Source organism: Macaca thibetana, chromosome 16, assembly GCF_024542745.1.
Source record: "Macaca thibetana thibetana isolate TM-01 chromosome 16, ASM2454274v1, whole genome shotgun sequence".
NCBI lineage: Eukaryota > Metazoa > Chordata > Mammalia > Primates > Cercopithecidae > Macaca > Macaca thibetana.
In genome coordinates, this window is record NC_065593.1 from 35,135,215 (window position 1) to 35,155,776 (window position 20,562).

Genomic DNA, 20,562 nt, shown 5'->3' on the forward strand with positions numbered 1-20,562 from the left:
CCAACAGCCCCCTGCCGCCGCGAGCTCCCCTCTCGGCGCGGCGCGGGGGCGGGGCTAGGAGGCGGAGCAGGGGCAGGGTGCGCGCGCGTGAGAACGTCCGGGGAGCGCGCGCGCCGCCACCGACGCCGCCGGGCTGAGAGAAGAGCTTGCGGGGTTTGCGGTTGATGGCTCCGACTGAAGGGCTGGAGGCGGCGTATGCTGCTGTTCTTGCTGTCGCTCCCGACACCTCCGTCAGCTTCTGGTCATGAGAGGTCAGGCCTGGGGGAAGCGGGCAGAGGAGGTGGCGGCGAGGGGCCGCGGCGCAGGGGGCTCTGGGGAGAATAGGCACTCGAGGCTCGGACGTGGGTGGAGAACTCTGCCCTCGGAGATTCCGGAAGAGTTGTGTTGACTTTTCTTCCCTTTTTTCTCCTCTTTCTTGTCTGTGCATGAAGGAAAGTGGGAGGGTTCTATGTTATTTATAGAAAAGACACTGAAACCCTGCTGTCCAACGTCGCTCTTCAGAGTTTTGACGAAATAACACCCGTGGCGTCGGGGCCTCGGTGAAAGCCTTTAGTGAAAAGCACTGAAACCCAAACCGCCAGACACGGTGACTGCACCACTGTTCAGTCCTGGGAGTGAAATAGAATGACACAGAACATTCCCTGAAGTGAACTCTAGCCTCCTCCTAGACGAACGGGAAAAGCACGGCGGCGTGGGATAGGCTCTGCGTATTGTCAGCTGGGATGCCCACTCTGTTCTTCTGGTTCCAGGAGGTCCACACTGGATCATTTGTTAGAGAGATCTTTCTCTGCTAGGGTCCTCTTTCCTCACACCCCTCCCTCCGTAATACATACACCACTGACGGTGGCATTTTATTAGGTCGACTGTGTAACTGTGCTTATTCAGACTAAAGAGTTACCTAGCAATTACATGGTGACTCCCCACAGTATCTATGCTTTAAATGTATTTAGGTAACATTCTTTTGAGCGGGGAGGTAATATTCTTGGTAGCACTATTAATTATTGGAAACTTTATGAGCTTTGGGAAAGCTGCTTGAGCAGAAAATGTAATTTGTAGGTCACCTAAGTGCAGTGTTTATTATTAGTTACCTATGATGATAGTAAGGCATTAAGATTTAATGTCGTTTTTCTTCCTAACATTTCCAACCATTAAAAAATACTGACTCACTCTTCCTTATGAAACTTCTTTGATGTAGAAGCTACATCAGAGATGAAACTGCTCCAGTTGGGCAAAGTAAATGTACCAGAGTATCCAGTGAGGACTGGTGCTTATTAACATCTGCTGGGCACTCATACTTCATGACTGTTTTTCGGATGCCTTCTGACGTTAGGGAACTGAAAGCATTTGCAGCTCAACTTTTTTTTGGTAGCAAATGTTCCCTAAAAGATCATTTGTGTAGGGCAGCAGAGCCTTGGCATTAAGGGAGAAAGGAGGACTCCAGTGATAAATAACCTGAAAATTCATCTGCTGTGATTATTTGCTACTCCTGTAGTGAATAAAGGATACCCAGTGAGGAATATACTGACGGTATTTAACTGCCTGTTTACTTAGAGTATTTTCTATTTGATTTTTTAGGAGACAGAGCCCTGAAGCAAAGACATCTGGGTCAGAGAAAAAGTATTTAAGGGCCATGCAAGCCAATCGTAGCCAACTGCACAGTCCTCCAGGAACTGGAAGCAGTGAGGATGCTTCAACCCCTCAGTGTGTCCACACAAGATTGACAGGAGAAGGGTCTTGTCTTCATTCTGGAGATGTTCATATCCAGATAAACTCTATACCTAAAGAATGTGCAGAAAATACAGGCTCCAGAAATACAAGGTCAGGTGTCCATAGCTGTGCCCATGGATGCGTACACAGTCGCTTACGGGGTCACTCCCACAGTGAAGCAAGGCTGCCTGATGATACTGCCGCAGAATCTGGAGATCATGGTAGTAGCTCCTTCTCAGAATTCCGCTATCTCTTCAAGTGGTTGCAAAAAAGTCTTCCATATATTTTGATTCTGAGTGTCAAACTTGTTATGCAGCATATAACAGGTAGGGCATAATTGACTTGTTTTCATTCCTAAATTCAGTTAATTTTCTTTCATTATTGGTAATCTACTTAATGCATTCAGTTACTTATTTTCTGTTAGCTTTTATTATTGTGTATGTTTTTAATTTATGTTGTTTATATAATCCTCTTTGATTTTTTTTTCTTTCAATTAACTGGAACTTATTTTCTAACAGGAATTTCTCTTGGAATTGGGCTGCTAACAACTTTTATGTATGCAAACAAAAGCATTGTAAATCAGGTTTTTCTAAGAGTAAGTATAACAAGCAACTAAAAAATTATTAACTGTTTCTCTCCATAGATTTTAGAGAAATAATTTTGAGAGAAATAGGAAATAACTTTTGAAAGAAATAGGAAGTAATAGGATATATTGTAACATCCATGATATATTAAATTTGTTATCTAAATCCTGGAATAAATTACCTCTCCTAATGCTGAATTCCTTCACTTTACCTTCTTTGTAAGAAAAAAAAATTGGTTACTGTTAAAGAAAAAGTAGTAAAAAGGATTAAAAGAGCTAGAACACACAATTTGATCTGATTTGGTAAGTCCTTTCATATTGTATGAGTTACTTTGACCATACTAGGTAATATCATCATTAAAAACTTTTAGTGGCTGGGCATGGTGGCTCACACCTGTAATCCCAGCACTTTGGGAGGCTGAGGTGGGCAGATCACAAGGTCAGGAGATCAAGACCATCCTGGCTAACATGTTGAAACCCTGTCTCCACTAAAAATACAACAAATTAGCCAGGCATGGTGGCATGTGCCTGTATTCCCAGCTACTCGGGAGGCTGAGGCAGGAGAATCACTTGAACCCGGGAGGTGGAGGTTTCAGTGAGCTGAGATCGCAACACTGCACTTCAGCCTGGGCTACACAGCAAGACTCTGTCTCAAAAAAAGAAAAAAAGACCTAGGCTGGGCGCAGGGGCTCATGCCTGTAATCCCAACATTTTGGGAGGCGCAGGCGGGCATGATCACCTGAGGTCAGAAGTTTGAGAACGGCCTGGCCAATGTGGTGAAACCCCATCTCTACTAAAAACACAAAAATTAGCTGGGCGTGGTGGCACTTGCCTGTAGTCCCACCTACTTGGGAGGCTGAGGCAGGAGAATTGCTTGAATCCAGGAGGCAGAGGTTGCAGTGAGCCAAGATCGTGCCACTGTAGCCTGGCGACAGAGTAAGACTCTGTCTCAAAAAAAAAAAAGAAAAGAAAACTAAACCCAAGGAATTTTTCTGTAACATAAGTTACACGAGCCCTAGTCATATAAATCATTGGGAAAAATAGGATGAGTTTCTAAAATTTCACCTTTAAGCAACTTTAAATGGCTATGCCTGTGTAAAGTATGCATTCTGACCTGGCAATTTATAGTTAAACCTGTCAAACTAGAGAAATCTTAATGATCTGAAATTAGTAAACTTCATTAAACTTGACTTTAAAAGTGAGATTACAGGAAAGGCACAGTGGCTCATGCCTGTAATCGCAGCACTTTGGGAGGCTGAGATGGGCAGATTGCTTGAGCCCAGGAATTGAAGACCAGCCTGGGCAACATGGCCAAAAAACCCCAATTCTACAAAAAATTAGCTGGGCGTGGTGGTATGTGCCTATAATCTCTGCTATCTGGGAGGCTGAGGTGGGAGGATTGCCTGAGTCCAGGTGGTTGGGGCTGCAGTGAGTTGTGATCATGCCACTGCACTCCAGTCTGGGTGAAAGAGTGAGACCCTGTCTCAAAAAAAAAATAAAGGGAGATTACAACTACTTGGGAGGCTGAGTTGGGAAGAATGCTTGCGCTTAGGAGTTTTGGGCAATGTGTCGAGACCCCATATAAAAAAAGAAGTGAGATTAAAACATTAATTTATTAAATTCTTATAATCTGGTAATTTTTTTTTTTTTTTTTTTTTTTTTTTTTTTTTTTTTTTTGAGACGGAGTCTCGCTCTGTCGCCCAGGCTGGAGTGCAGTGGCCTGATCTCAGCTCACTGCAAGCTCCGCCTCCCGGGTTCACGCCATTCTCCTGCCTCAGCCTCCCGAGTAGCTGGGACTACAGGCGCCCGCCACCTCGCCCGGCTAGTTTTTTGTAGTTTTTAGTAGAGACAGGGTTTCACTGTGTTCACCAGGATGGTCTCGATCTCCTGACCTCGTGATCCACCCGTCTCGGCCTCCCAAAGTGCTGGGATTACAGGCTTGAGCCACCGCGCCCGGCCAATCTGGTAATTTTTTAAATATAAAACCTTGACAAGTGAATCAAGGTTAAAATGCATTTTGAAATTTTCTTTTGTGGGTGGGTCCATTTTTTTTTTTTCTGAGACAGAGTTTCACTCTGTCGCCCAGGCTGGAGTGCAGTGGCGTGATCTTGGCTCACTGCAACCTCTACCTCCTGGGTTCAAGCGATTCTCATGCCTTAGCCTCCTGAGTAGCTGGGATTACAGGCACGTGCCACGGCGCCTGGCTAACTTTTGTACTTTTTTTTTTAGTAGAGACGGGTTTCACTGTGTTGGGCAGGCTGGTCACAAACTCCTAACCTCAAATGATCCACTGACTTAGGCCTCCCAAAGTGCTGGTGTGAGCCACTGCCCTCGTCCTGGGTGGGTCCTTTATGTCAGCTTGTGGAAGACCTGGCTTCTTTTTTTTTTTTTAATTTAATTTAATTTTCCTTTTTTTTTTTTTGAGAGAAGACTTGGCTTCTTTGAAACATAGGTAATGTTTTTCATACAGTGAAGAAACTTGTATTTTAAACATTTGTTTAATATATGAGTTGTGTTTGGTCACTAAAGTTGTATAAAACAGTAACTGTGATGATTATGTACAGTTTAACAGATATTCTATATTAAGATTAATTTAGAAAAATATTCTAAGTTAATAGTCATTAAACAGTTTAATGATATTTAAAATTCTGGCACAATCAAAGTAACATTATAAAATTGTTTATCTTTCAGGAAAGGTCCTCAAAGATTCAGTGTGCTTGGTTACTGGTATTCTTAGCAGGATCTTCTGTTCTTTTATATTACACCTTTCATTCTCAGTCACTTTATTACAGGTAATTAGAGGTCCAAATACACAATTACATTTTTAATGTAATCATATATTTCATAGCACTTTGTATCTTACTTCACATAGTACTTATTGTATTCAATTCAATTCGGTTTTTAACTGTCTCCTTTCACAAGTGAGAGCTTTTTTGAGGTGGAGTCTCACTCTGTCGCCCAGCCTGGAGTGCGGTGTCTTGATCTTGGCTCACTGCAACCTCTGCCTCTCAGGTTCAAGCAATTCTCCCATCTAAGCCTCCTGAGTAGCTGGCACCACGCCTGGCAAATTTTTGTATTTTTAGTAGAGATGGAGTTTCACCATGTTGGTCAGACTTGTCTTGAACTCCTGACCTCGTGAACCGGCTGCCTCAACCTCCCAAAGTGCTGGGATTACAGGTGTGAGCCACTGTGCCCAGCCTCGTAAGTGAGAGCTTTAAGTGACTTATTCAGATTTTGTATCCCCAGTGCCTTGTCACATAGCAGATGCTCAATAAATATTTAATTTTTTGATACCTGAGTTTTTGTTTATGTATTCCATTTTTTTTTTTTTTTTTTGAGACGGCAGTCTCGCTTTGTTGCCCAGGCTGGAGTGCAGTGGTGTGATCTTGCCTCACTGCAAGCTCCGCCTCCCGGCTTCACGCCATTCTCCTGCCTCAGCCTCCCGAGTAGCTGGAACTACAGGCGTCTGCCACCACGCCTGACTAATTTTTTGTATTTTTAGTAGAAATGGGGTTTCACCATGTTGGCCAGGATGGTCTCAATCTCCTGACCTTGTGATCCGCCCACCTCAGCCTCCCAAAGTGCTGGGATTACACACGCGAGCCACCGCGCCCAGCCATATATTCCATATTTTTAAAGTACCATTAGGTTGTTATTGTTGGTCTTTGTTTCTGAAAGTAAGAACACTTACTAAATGACAGTAGCTGATAAGTTTCCATGTCAAATGGCAGTATTGTGAATTTTCAGCTTTTACTAGAATAAAGGTCTTCTAATGAAGACCTTGTTTCACTGGAGTTGGAGAGATGGGCAAATCTGGGATATAGTTTGGAGGTGGAGCCAGTATCCCTCAGATGGACTGGATTGGGTAGGTGGGTGGAGAGAAGCAAGAATGACCTCTGGGTTTTTAGTTTAAGCAGCTGGCTGGATGGTGGTGTCATTTCATTGGGTTGAGGAAGGAACTGATTTTGAGGAGAAAAATCAGTAATTTTGTTTTGAACATGTTAAGTTTGAGAGGCTAAGTAGAATTGATAAGAAAGTGGTACCAAATATATGTCATGAACTCAGGGTAGAAGTTAAGGCTATAAATTTTGGTATCAGGAGCATACGGTTGATATTTTAAAACCACAGGACTGGACAAAACTAACCCAGGAAAGAGAGAGTGTAGACAGAGAGCCCAGTACTGGACATGACCACAATTAGAAGAGAAACAGCAAAGGAGACCAAGAAGAAACCAGCAGTGAAATACGAGAAATAGAAGAGTGTTGTGTTAAAAGTCTAGAAAGAAAATTATTCAGGGAGGGAAGACGGAAAAAGAGAAGTGACCTTGAAATTTAGCCATACAGAGGGAGTTGATGATCCTGACAAGCAATTCACTGAAAGGAAGAGATGGAATCTTAATTGGAATTGGTTAAGAAAAACATGGCAGATGTTTGGTATTGATGAGTTTTTCTCGTTTACAGGCTAGAAAGGTGTCAACTATGACAAACTGAAGACTTTTTCCTTATTCTATAAAGGGAAGATCTAAAATCCAAACATTCTAAAAGTCTCTCTAAAATAAGCAAAATGATCCTCCATTCCATTATTATGAACTCTGACATCCTGCCAAATTCATATTTTTTACATATCAAAATATTTGTAGCAAATTAAAACCCTTTATTAATACTTTACCTTTGTATGTTGCTCTGGTAAATTCTGATGTTTTTCTTTTGGTAGCTTAATTTTTTTAAATCCTACTTTGGACCATTTGAGCTTCTGGGAAGTACTTTGGATTGTTGGAATTACAGACTTCATTCTGAAATTCTTTTTCATGGGCTTAAAATGCCTTATTTTATTGGTGCCTTCTTTCATCATGCCTTTTAAATCTAAGGTAAGAAACTAACTTATGCTTTATTGGAGAGATGTTAACAAATCACATTAATGCTATTTAGTCTTTGTTTAAATGAATCCTCCTTTTGGAATTTGTCAGTTTGCTAACTAGCTTTAATTATCTGTATTATTTCAGCTTGGCAACCATTTGTTGAGGCACTTGAACCTGATTATTAACCTATTTGGATAAAATCAGAATTATATTTGCTTCAGAATAATTTAAAAATCAGTCCCCACATCATATATGGGAAACTATTTAGATTTGTACTTCTGTTCTCCAAGGCATTATCAATTGACAGTTGACTATATACAATTATTCAGTGGTTTCCCATAGGCAATTAAAACTTTTAAATTTTTATAGTCAGCAAAAACATACTCACATAGGTTTTACTTGCAATATACATAAAACATTTTCACTACATATATATATATATATATATATATTTTTTTTTTTTTGAGACTGAGTCTCACTCCGTTGTCCACGCTGGAGTGCAGTAGTGTGATCTTGGCTCACTGCAACCTCCCAGGTTCATGCAGTTCTCCTGCCTCAGCTTCCTGAGTAGCTGGGATTACAGGTGTCCACGACCACACCCAGCTAATTTTTGTATTTTTAGTAGAGTCGGGGTTTCACCATGTTGGCCAGGCTGGTCTCGAACTCCTGACCTTAGGTGATCTGCCCGTCTTGACCTCCCAAAGTGCTGGGAGCCACCATGTCCAGCCTAGAAATTCTTTCAAAGCAGACCACTCAGTGACTGTAATATGTGAGAACCACTTGAGGTTCAGTCATAATCATTATGAAGATTAATTTTATAGTTATTTATATTATTGTATCATATACTCAGTGTTCTTAGTCTAGTATTGTTTGTGCTATGTAGTTAAGTAGTTTGGGTAGATCTATTTGTTTTCTTATTTTTTAGGGTTACTGGTACATGCTTTTAGAAGAATTATGTCAATACTACCGAACTTTTGTTCCCATACCAGTTTGGTTTCGCTATCTTATAAGCTATGGGGAGTTTGCTAACGTAACTAGATGGAGTCTTGGGATATTGCTGGCTTTACTCTACCTCGTACTAAAAGTAGGTAACATTACAAATCTTGTCACTGCATGATTCATATTAATGATTACTGATATATACTACTGTTTTCCTCTTTAACAGTTTTATAGTTTATCTTTGTATCACTAGTTTGAAGTAATAGCAGGTTCTATTTCTGTTTAGAAATGGAGAAACAGAAATAGACTATCTTTTTTTTTTTTTTTTTTTTTTTTTTTGGAGACGGAGTCTCACGCTGTTGCCCAGACTGGAGTGCAGTGGCGCGATCTTGGCTCACTGCAAGCTCCGCCTCCCGGGTTCCCGCCATTCTCCTGCCTCAGCCTCCTGAGTAGCTGGGACTACAGGCGCCCGCCACCGCGCCGGGCTAATTTTTTGTATTTTTAGTAGAGACGGGGTTTCACTGTGGTCTCGATCTCCTGACCTTGTGATCCGCCCGCCTCGGCCTCCAAAGTGCTGGGATTACAGGCTTGAGCCACCGCGCCCGGCCAGAAATAGACTATCTTAATCCAGCGGTCCTCAGTTTTCATTGGAGGGAAGGGGAGTAGACTTTCACATAGCATGGATTATCTAAGTAGGGAAAACAAGTGGAATAGAACATACCCATCCTCGGTAGTAACACTGTCATACACATAATTCTTAAACTAGTAGAGTACCTTGCCCTGTTCGCTCCATGCCTGTGCCCCTCAACCTAATAATCACTTTCTGAAACTTTAAAATCTAAATGTTGGCCAGACGCGGTGGCTCACGCCTGTAATCCCAGCACTTTGGGAGGCCGAGGTGGGCGAATCACGAGGTCAGGAGTTCAAGACCAGCCTGGCCAACATGGTGAAACCTCATCTCTCCTAAAAATACGGAAAAAAACTAGCCAGGCATGGTGGCGGGCGCCTGCAGTCCCAGCTACTCAGGAGGCTGAGACAGGAGAATTGCTTGAACCTGGGAAGCAGAGGTTGCAGTGAGCTGAAATCATGCCACTGCACTCCAGCCTGGGTGACAGAGTGAGACTCTGTCTCAAAAATAGTAATAAAATCTAAATGTTAAAAACGTGAATCAGATAAAATTACTTTGACTTTGACATAGTTGTTTGTATTTGTCTTGATCAAATTGTTACTCTAGGTGTTTAAATGTACTTCAGCTTGCTGAGATGGCTCAAATCTATAAATTGAATAAAATATTCAGCACAAAATGATTACTTGTGACATATAATGAGCATTAAGTTAATATGAGGATTTGATGTTACGGGGTTTCAGCTTTGGTTTTTGGGTTTAGCAGATAGGACTGTTGAATTAATAAATGATCTCTTACTTCCCTTTTCAGCTTTTGGAATTTTTTGGGCATCTGAGAACTTTCAGACAGGTTTTACGAATATTTTTTACACAACCAGTAAGTACTTTTTATCAGTTAAGAAAAACACCTTCACCATTCTTCATTGCTAAAATTTTTTTAGTTCAGCAGTTTTACAAGAATGGATTTCATAAATGGATGATCCTTTTCTTTTACTTTGATGATTTTCTAGTACTTTGGCACTTGGGGCTATAATAATTTAGGAATTTTATCTCTATGATCAGATTCTTGAAACACACATTGACAACCACCTGCTAATTGTTGGAGTGCTTATATATTTGAACTTGTCTCTTGCCCCTTCAATCCATTTGACATTTTTAAGGGCTTGTAAACCGTTAAAAATCTTATGAACTTTTGTTCCTCTTTTTTAATCCACAAATGGGGGCTTTGCGTGTTCCTATTAACTCCTTATTCACCTGTGAAAATCCTTTGACTATAATTTATTGTGTATGTTTAGAAAGCTCATTGCCAAAAATCATGTCTCTTGCAGTTTTCTTACTGGAGCAAATTTCCCCATTGCTCGATTATATGTGCACAAATAAGTTCATGGCATGAAATTTAACAATTAATTGAGACTCTGATGTCATTTATAATATGATTATGTGATTCTATTGATGTTGCAAATTGCAGTGAAAGGATGTCATAGAGAACCCTAATTTACTACTTAGTAGCCTGAAAGGTTCCCAGTACCTACATGTGGTCACCAGATTTCAGGGTTTGATTCTCAACTTTGCAGTCATTTCACCAGGGCTCAAGGAGACTGACTTAAAAGAATGCCAACAGAGTAATATACTGTAAAAAAAAAAAAAAAAAAAAAAAAAAAAAGTTTTATGTTTACAAAGTAAACCAGACTAACTGGCCAGGGCATCTTTTCCCTAAGATAGAGCTAGCAATGTAGAAACAAACTTTGCTACATCCTATGTAAGCTTCTTTCTCTAGACAAGACATAATAAAATTCAGAGAGTTCAGCTTTGTCCAAGTCAGTTCAACTGATGATTATGTGAGCATCAACCATTTTACTATAATTGGTCTTGTAAGATTTGTGCCGAAATACTCTCAAGAAAATACCCTGATATTCTTTCTCTGAGACAAACTATAGAGAGGATATCAGTCATCAATACTTTGATTTGTTCAAGTCTCCTTTACCAGGGCAATGGCAGTTACTATCTGGAGAGGGAGTCTCCAAGATGCCAGATGAGTAATGGTTTAAAAGCTTGTCAGCATAATTATCTGCACATGTACTTTGCTAAATGATACCTTACTGAAGGGAAATTGACACCAAGATCATCTAACAGTATTCTGACTTGTTTCTGAAATCTTTATCACCAGTCTCAAAAAGACCTAACTTTTAATATCTTTTTCCTTTGAGTTTTACTTTGATTTTGATGTTAACCTGAGACGTTTAGTACAAGAAGTTTACGTAACTTCAGATATGTTAAGTCATGTTTTACCCTCATGACCGTGACTGAACTTGGGTGTTTTTACATCTCTTTAGTTACCTCTTCCCCATCATTTCTACAGAAAGCAGGTTTCATCTGTAACATTTTGATTTCTCCAAATTTCACTGAGGGTTATTAACGTCACATCTAGTTAATGACTAAGTTCTGAATCTGGTGAGGAAGTTAAAATCTTAGAGACGAGAAACTTGTTATTAGGACATTAGAAGAGAAGAAAATTCAAATAATTGCATTTTTGTTCAGTTAGTTTTCACAGTAGTTATTCTACCCAAGTGACATTTACAGTTGCAGTTTCTCTGTAAAGCTTTTTCATGTTTAGCACTAAATGCTTTTTATAATTTGGAATAATTTTTAGACCTAGTGGCAGAACACTCTTCAGTGGTCCCTAAGTCTTCTTCATATTGCAGTCACTTGGAGACCTTTCAAATAATAGATTACTGGGTCACATCCCAATGTGTCTGGTCCTACTGAATCAATATTGTGTGGAACAGAGGAATCTATTTTTAAAGCAAGCTTTCCACATGAGTTACATTCAGCCAGCCAAGCTCTGGCTGGATTGATTTTATGAACCACTGCTGCAGGTAATAAGTGAGCTCCATTTGGCAGTCCAGGGTCAAATAATACATGGCTATAGATTTTATAATAGTTATGTTTCAGATTGCCTAGTCTCTTAAGCCAGTTATGTTGAATTTGAAGCACTGTCATCCTTTGGAAAGCTAGTAGATCTAACAATCTTCCAAAATCCTATTATGTATTATTTAATGATTTCATCTTGGTACACTCAAGAGGTGGTTCTGTATATGTAGTTCAGCTTTGAAATGTTTGTATCCTTTGGGAAGGTTTTCAAATGCCTGGTTCCAGGGAGATTTGAGAAGTACAGCATCACTTATGTAATTTGAGAACAGGAAAGAAGGAAATTTGTAGATGAACAGAACTTACTATCTTCATAGAGTTATGGAGTGGCTGCCAGCAAGAGACAGTGTTCAGATGTGGATGATATTTGTTCAATATGTCAAGCTGAATTTCAGAAGCCAGTTCTTCTCATCTGTCAGGTAATTATATTTTTAAATTTAAAAACCTAAATACAACACTTTTCTGTGACTTGCAAAAGTCACATTTATGTTTGTTGTAAGGCAAAAAAAAAAAAAATCTAGTGTTTAGTGGAAGGTAGCAGTCAGTGTACATACTAGTAATTTATTCATTATCGGGGATTGGTGGATTGGCTTTGTCCCTTATATTCTGAAAATTTTTATGCAGAGGAGTGTATAAAAGGGAAAAGTAATTTAACTGGCAGATTGAATACCAAAGTGATTAAAAAACAGGCTATTTTTATAATTGGATACTAGCCATTTAGAACAACACCATTTGTTACTGGATTGTGGCCCTTTCCTACACTTTATGGCAGTTACTAGTAACTCCAAGACTTTAAGCTGTTATCACACTTAATCTTAAAGGTGTCACCTAAGTATAACTTTTATGGTTAAATGGATGGTACAGCCAGAACACTAGTGCCAATCATACTGCTCTTTGCTTCTTGAATGTCTCATACGTTCTCCATTTTCACAATTGTAAAATGAGGGGATTAGTGCTCTTCAAAATCCCTTTCAGGCTGGACACAGTGGCTCACACCTGTAATCCCAGCACTTTGGGTGGCCCACGTGGGTGAGTCACCTGAGGTCAGGAGTACGAGACCAGCCTGACCAACATGGTGAAACCCTGTCTCTACTAAAAATGCAAAAATTAGCTGGGCATGGTGGTGGCAGGCACCTGTAATCCCGGCAAGTTGGGAGGCTGAGGCAGGAGAATCGCTTGAACCTGTGGGGGGTGGAGGTTGCAGTGAGCCGAGATGGCACCATTGCACTCCGGCCTGGGTGACAGAGCAAGTCTCCAGTCTCCATCTCAAAAAAAAAAAGAATCCCTTTCATTCCCTACAATGTGATGGATTTAAAATTATTATCAAGTATAAAATCTAATTCTTAATTCCATTACAGCATATATTTTGTGAAGAGTGCATTACCTTATGGTTTAACAGAGAGAAAACATGTCCACTCTGCAGAACTGTGATTTCAGACCATATAAACAAATGGAAAGATGGAGCCACTTCATCACACCTTCAAATATATTAAGTTGTATAAACTATTAAGGCCACAAAATACTAATGTCATTTGGTCATAACTCCTGATAAGGCATCAGAATGATTTTCAGGGCTGCAAGAAAAATGTTTCCAGATGGTTTTAGAATGTAAGACTTATGGTCCAATTCACCAAAAGATTAAATGAAAGAACCCTATTTTAAAATATATATAATGTTCAACCTAATGTATGTGCAACATTTATTCTATTCTAATTATTTGACAGGTAACTGCAGTGTTAAATTGTAAATGTGTTTTCTTAATGTTACCCAAAACAGCAATTTGAAATTAGAACTAGTGGATTTAGAGAACTCAGGTATTCTTTCCTGACATTGTTTTCAGAATAAAGAATATTTTTCATAATATTTTAAGATACATACTATCTAATAGTAGAATTTTGTTCAGCATTGACTTTTATAATTCCCATCCTAAAAATTAATATTTTCATAAAATTTGTATTTTTAAATGAAAATTCTAAATGTTATATTTTATCAGTAACAGATTTTCTAAGTGAAGATTAATTTACTGAGGATGATACATTTTAGTATTGTATTATTCTCTGTAGTAAGACTAGTAATCAGTGAAAATAAATGGATTCATTTTGTCTGTGGACGTCATAAATTCTTCCTGCCATCAGCTTTAATGTTCATGATCATGCTTTTTGTATAGTACCATGGAGTATCTTGAAGTAACTATTAAAATAATTCATGTGGATTACAAACAGCTGGCTTACTTCATGATTTGAATAGTATAAAAAACATGGTGGCTCACACCTGTAATCCCAACACTTTGGGAGGCAGAGGCAGGAGGACTGCTTGAGCCCAGGAGTTCAAGACCAGCCTGAGCAACATCCCATCTCTATTTAAAAAAAAAAAAGAAAAAAGTTTCAAGGCAGATGCCCTAAAATCTTAGAAGAATTGCCCTTATAATTAGTCTTCTCCATAAAAGTTTTGGAATTTTATGCTTGAATCACCATCAATTGGAAGATTAAAGCTTGCACTGAGAGGTGGTCATGAGGTTTTTATAGTGTGGTTTTTTGCCTCTAGGTATTTGTGCAGGGTGTTAGAAAAGGGAATGAAGCACTTTCTCCCCTTGTTACCTCTAAGGAGGAATCTGAAATCTAAAACATGTCTGAAGGGCTGCTAGTGCTTATATCTAAGTTTAGAGTACATCTATCAGTTTGTAGTCGAGGAAAAGGTGGTAGAAAGGAGAACTTAGGAAGCAGAGCTAGAAAACAAATTTGCTGTACCGGTAAGACAAAAGCTAAACCAGCACGTGGATTAATAAGGATACTGACCAACTGGTTATAGAAGGCACTTTCATGACTGTATGGCCATCCAAATTGACAAATGAACATTAGCAAGCCTGTACCTTTTTTTCTCCAGGTAAATACTACCACGTTGTAAGGACAACTGTATTCAATCATAGTATATTTCACTTTGTTATCTACTTTGAGACCCACTACAAATATTTAAATGGCTTTGTGGTGATGCTAATAGTTGTATTATTTAGGTATACAGCAGAGGATGGGTGAGAAAAACAATTTGGGATTACAATTCGGCTGTGAAGGATAGCCAAGATGACTTCCTGTTCAAACACAAGAATAGCATTTTACTTCAGCCCTATTACAATACCTATGTAATACAATTTGTTTACCCTGTAACTATTCAGACAGTACTGTTTCTTAATGTGATTAAATAACCAAGGAGGTGCATGGTGGGTTTTTTATTTTTTTGGGGAATGCAGTTTACCTATAAATTGAAAAGGGAGAAAATCTAATGGAGCTATGCCATCCAATAACAATGCTGATGAACTGGAAGCATTTCTTCCATCCCTCTATTCCTTCACCTCAAAAAAAGGTAATACAGATTCAGAAACTCATTTATTCTGAATTCAAATCATGACTTCTAAAAGATTGTTTTACCAGTATTGGTATGCTACTATGTTGTATAGCAAGGTAAAATCAGTTTGAGAGCTTCTGTAGAGAAATTCCCTTGGCAAGTGTGGTATAATTACCTCACAGATAAGAAGTGGTTTGTGCAGAATACCCAGCTTACACTGGATATATTGAGACATTAGTTAAAACAGATTTGTTCACTACGTTATTTTGTGCATACACATCAAATTTTCAAATGTAGCTGACCAAGTATGGCTGAACAAATTGTTGATTGTTAGCACAAGAAGGTCTTCCTAGAGTTTTTTGTGAAGCTAGCTTTCACGTAGGTTGTTACATGTATTTTTTTAAAGTAAACAATTCGTGTCTACTATCTGACATGAAAATCAAAGATGTGTAACATTTAACATAAAAATCAGTAAACTTGTTACATACTTAAATAGCTTCAATTTCTCAGCAGAACAGCTTTTAACCCATTCCTTACATAGTTTATTTATATGACAACTTGAACACATCTGACATGTTAATGAAAATAAATTTAAACCATTTATACACCTGATATATATACTAATTTCTTCCTATCGTAGGATAATAAAAAATAAATCACTTCTATTTTATGTTCATTCAAATTTGCATTTAATTTCTATTTACATTCATTCAATCCGAAATCAAATAATACAGTAAACTAAATACAAGATGAAAAGCAGAAAAGGTGTTACCCTCATAGCACTCCTAATAAGGCAGCTGAAGAATTTTATTTACTGATAGATGCAAAGCCAACTTGGGATAGGAGAAACAATAGTTTAAAGAGCAAACACAAACATAGACGAACCCATCTTTCAGATGTTATTCCAGATAATCCACTGAGATAATACTTGTGCTATAATGTTAAGAATCACACAAGAAAAAGTACTGTATTAATCAGCAACAGACCACAGGTTATGTGTGACAAATACTTTTGTGATAGTTTGTCCAGCTTGCTAGTGTCTACTCCTGTGAAAAAGGTAGATGTTTGGACATTGATGTTTTTGAAAAATTAACCATTTTCAAAGCCTTAAAATCTAGTCTTCATAAATTCAACATTTCTCAAGGGAATAATCTTAGATCTAGCCCTTGTAAGCTAGGAACCATACGATTAACTGAATATTCAAAATAGGTCCTATATTAAATATATAATCCAAGGCTCAGTATATTAATACTATCTAAGATGCATCTTGTTTATAATCATTTATCACCTATAGTAAAGAATGTTGAATTTATGGAATATCATACATGCATCCTCCACCCCTCCCCTCAAATTTATCTTCTATCTCAAAAAATAGTATGGAAAAATCCTTCTTGAAGGATTCAAATTAGTTAAGACCATAAAAGGGGAAAAAGGAACGTAATTTTCCTAAAAATCTGGTTCAAAGTTCAATAATTAATACTTTACATTGTTAATCACAGCTGGTTTATAAATCCCAGTTTAGTTATTCTGTAATGCTACAAACCTTATAAAATCAAATTAGTAAACTTCAATTCAGTGATTATATTTTAATTAAAAAACAGCATGTATAAAATAAAAAAATATCCTGTAATAGCTGATTTTAAAGAAAATAATCAAGTGATGAAAAAAAAGCACTTAATCTCTTTTATACACTTACCTGGTATAATCATAAAGAACCCTCTTAGAAACTCAAGACTAGTAATATCGACATCATATTTTAAACTATGCTTGGATTTTTACAAATAAATATAGATAAGCCATATTGCATAGGTGTGTGCTTTCTGTCTGTGACACTAATGTGACACTTGACATGTTTTCACAGTCATAGTAGGGATATCCATTTATGAAACAAGTTCTCAATAAACTTTCCACAGCATGGGAAATAAATTTCACTTAATAAATGTGAAGTCAGAAAAACTATGTATTTGTGTGGATGGTAGCTGTGCAATTAATGCTTTTTATGCAGAAAAGTTGCAGTGTTTGCCACTATTGCTGGCACTACTAATTATGAAAATGGTTTAACTGGGGTGGTTATAGCCAACCAATCACAGTGCTCATGTTACTAGCAAATAGGACCTAGGAGGAATATTTTGGTGTATAAGTTTCACTGGAATTTGGTCAGGCAGTCAACACTACAGTTAGTAAACATATTTGAAAACAAGTATTAAGAGTATCACAAGCCATTTACAGTCTGAAATAATGCCTGTACATATCACCATAGCTTTTCGGGTTCTGTTTTTTCAGATATCACAAATTGTCAGAGAACAAGGATCTGCACTTTAAAGTATAATTTCTGCCCTTAATTATTATTGTAGCTTCTAATTTACCAGCAACAGTCATAAAGTTCTCAGTAGGCTGCTGCAATAAGGGAGGAGGGGTAAGAGGGAGTGATTTTTTTTAAAAAGGCTTTCTGTCCAAAGATGAGCTTTTATCTATTCTTTCAATTATTGCCACAATTGAAAAGGTATATTTCCAATCATTTTTCATGGTTCTGTTTTTGCTTACTGTCATAGGATTTCATCCCATCTCATTTGGGTTGCAATTTCAAAAAGCAAAGCCTTGCTCTTTTCTGACTGAATTCAACATGCATAAAGAATTTTATGGCTTGGATCCTATGGCTCAAAAAGGTTTGAAAACATAGCAAGCAGCATCTATTTAAAAAAATCCTAGGGTTGCAAAATACTACAAATTGACTTTGCACACTCAGACTGAAGACATTATAAAAGACAAAGAAAAACAGGTGATAGAACTCAACTGCAACTGCATGATCATCTATTATACCAGTATGCACTGAAATATATTTTTATAAAGCTCTGCAGATATTAAACCCTTTCACCAGCTAAAGTCATGGAAATGCTCTCTTTAAGGCAGGAAATATTTAAGAAAGGTAAAGTTACCTTTATTTTTATTCTTTGTACCTGTAAATCATTTATGTAGATTTTGTTACAATTTCAAAAACATAGTGTCCTGTTAACATGTTTCCTAAATTAAGTCACTAAGTTTTCTTATTTACTGTGGAAGACATTCATCAAAAGGCCATCAAATATTTTTACAATCAAAAAATGTAGCCCCAGTATAGGAGAAAAAAAAATAGACCTTTTTTTCTTTTTAAAACTGTTGAGGAAAAAATATAAGGAAAGTAGACAGCAGAAACAGTAGAAAGAAGTAAAACTGAAAATCTTACCAATTTGCTGTAAAGAGATTAGACAGAGAGTGGGCCACAGCAACACCCTCTTCCCCTGGATATCCCTATCTCCCTCACCTTGCCGACCGCAGTATGTATTTTTTATCCTGACTCTCTTTTGTTGTTCTTCAGCCAAAGGCTGAGCACATTTGGCGTCTTGAACCAAATACTGGTATAAGAACAGGTGGCGATTTTTTTTCCAGTGCAATGCAGGCCCGGGACAATGATGAAATGTAGGACATACAACTTATGCCCATTCCAAGGCTTCCAGTTAAGCTTAGCACATAGCAGTACTGCAAGTAGAAATGATTAAATAGATTCTTTTTTGTTTTCTCATATTACAGACAGGTATTGCAGCTGGGTTACTGAAAATAAACCCCAGGTCCACCCCAATCCCTCAAACGAGCCACAGCTGTGGTTAACAATGATTCATTTGCATTTTATTATTTCACCAAGAGAAGAAACAGAAGTTGTCTGGCTTTCTTCACACCAACCAATAATTTCGCATTTTAAAGTTTGGGATGTTTTTCATAATGAGCTGAATCAAAAATCTATTTGAAAAATATATATTTATATAAAAAAAAGATTCAGGTTGTTTGCACGTAAAACATCAATTGGTAAGTTTCTTTTGTCTTTGATTCCAAGTTGCTGGAAAAAGTTTGACCAAGCTTGCATGCTAATTTGTCCTTAGTTGCAAGTATTATAGGCAATTTTGTACTTTGCCTAATGAAAGGATAACCCTTCTTTGACACAATCAGAACTCAACAGTGATTCAGAAGCAACATCCTACCCTTAATACTGTCAGTTTCGAGTCATCAACATGAAAATCCTTGATAAGGTTGAGAAGATGTCGCGAGGAATCAATTACTTGATGTGCCTAAGAGTTCAGCAATACTATTTTGCTTTAAGTTTTTTTTTTTTTTTTTGCACCATTGATTGATTTTTTTAAATCCATGTTTATTTTTCCTCTGTCCAAAGTGTTCTATGTAATGACACTGACTCTCTGAAACTGTCATTTTGAGTCTTGTTTCACTTTGCAGGATGCTCACACATCGCCCTCTCCACCTTGTTTGCCTTAAATTCATTAAAAGCATTGCTCTGTCATAGATTCATACGCAGGTGCTCTGGCCGTTTGGAGATCATGGGAAAAGCTTGTTTTTTGTATGGCCCAGAGTTCGGCTGTCGTATTGGAAGTGGTGCCGATGCTTCCCCACTCATTGTCACATCCATCTGCTCTATGCCACTTGTTTCCATTGGGTATTCCACAGGTGTCTGAGGATTTGCTGTGCTGGCCGAAGCACCTCTTCCCCAGAAATCCCCAGGAGAAAATTTGACTGGGCTTTAAGACAAGGAAGAGCTATCATTCATTTGTTTAAGGGTCATCTCAACAAGACATATTTCCTTTACATTTAAAGGGAGTGGGGTAATATGACATTTATTTTCGTTTAATTTTATTTGCATGTGGATTAGCACAAAGGCAAAAGTTGAACCATCTCTCGCCCGCCTAGATTAACTGCTAGAATTTCCTAACCAGTCTCTACCTCTACACCTGACCCCCAAACCCCTCAATGATATATAAATACATATTATATATATATATCATTTTACTCTCCCCTGCTCAAAACAGCTTTCTACTGCATTTAAAATAAAATCCTTTTCCAAACCTCTGCCCTTCTCCTCCTCACTCACCACACACTCCAGGAACAATGATCTCATTTCCAGGAAAAGGACAACTTTTCTCCTCCCTCAGGGCTTTTGCATTTGCTGTTCTTCTGCCTGCAACATTCTTAAACCTTCTATTTTTGTAGGGCTGGCTCTTTCTGTTCACTGCTAGATGTTACTACACCAGGGAGGCCTTTCTCTGACCACTGTGAGTAGAAGCCCCCTTGTTTTTCCTCTGCTGTCTACCACTACATTCCTTCCCCCCCCCCTTTTAAATTATAGCACTTAGCACTACTTATATTTTTGTATATCCTTTGTCTATTGTGACTCTCCCACTACATTGTAAGCCTCATCAGGACAGGGACAATTACTGTATTATAGTACTATACACACACACACACAGAACATGCAGCATGCAGTGCTGGTGCTCTTGGTGCACAATAAATGCTGAGTGAATGGATAAAGAGAAACATTTGCCAGTGTGGCTGCTTACTTTCAGGAGGGAAGGTAAACCATATAACATCACAGATTAGTCAGACTAGTCCTTTGCAATGTGAGATACAGATGTTGTGCTTATGTCAACCAAAGAGAACATGACAGTCCTTCATTTATGTAACTTGGCATAAATTTCTTAAGCAAACACTCTCACTCATAGGTTGTAATAAAAAAAAAAAAAAAGTGAAAATAAGAGTGTGAAAT

The 20,562-nt window shown here is 38.2% G+C and overlaps 4 protein-coding genes across 14 annotated transcripts in view; 3 read left to right on the forward strand and 1 right to left on the reverse strand.

Moving 5' to 3' along the window:
- The window catches only part of PTRH2 (peptidyl-tRNA hydrolase 2), a 1,137,200-nt gene that overhangs the window by 862,119 nt on the left and 254,519 nt on the right, over positions 1–20,562 (forward strand). The window lies entirely within an intron of this gene.
- SKA2 (spindle and kinetochore associated complex subunit 2) overlaps positions 1–20,562 on the forward strand; it is a 976,874-nt gene that overhangs the window by 122,169 nt on the left and 834,143 nt on the right. The window lies entirely within an intron of this gene.
- Positions 57–20,553, forward strand: RNFT1 (ring finger protein, transmembrane 1). Of its 3 annotated transcripts, none has more exons than XM_050764731.1 (9): positions 57–251; positions 1,576–2,033; positions 2,226–2,302; positions 4,982–5,082; positions 7,004–7,157; positions 8,074–8,232; positions 9,523–9,588; positions 11,957–12,058; positions 12,998–13,854. In XM_050764731.1, the coding sequence occupies exons 1-9, from the start codon at positions 196–198 to the stop codon at positions 13,130–13,132; spliced, it is 1,308 nt and encodes a 435-aa protein (XP_050620688.1). In that variant the 5' UTR covers positions 57–195; the 3' UTR covers positions 13,133–13,854. The 3 variants fall into 3 exon arrangements, with proteins under 3 accessions (XP_050620688.1, XP_050620689.1, XP_050620691.1); XM_050764732.1 differs by lacking the exon at positions 12,998–13,854 and adding an exon at positions 20,010–20,553 and having other exon boundaries at positions 112–251; XM_050764734.1 differs by having other exon boundaries at positions 112–251; positions 1,576–1,928.
- The window catches only part of RPS6KB1 (ribosomal protein S6 kinase B1), a 99,956-nt gene continuing 95,044 nt past the window's right edge, over positions 15,651–20,562 (reverse strand). For both annotated transcript variants that reach the window (XM_050764702.1, XM_050764703.1), the window contains exon 16: positions 15,651–19,540. In XM_050764702.1, coding sequence (XP_050620659.1) covers positions 19,303–19,540 — 238 coding nt within the window. In that variant the 3' untranslated portion in view covers positions 15,651–19,302. The remainder of the gene's footprint in view (positions 19,541–20,562) is intronic.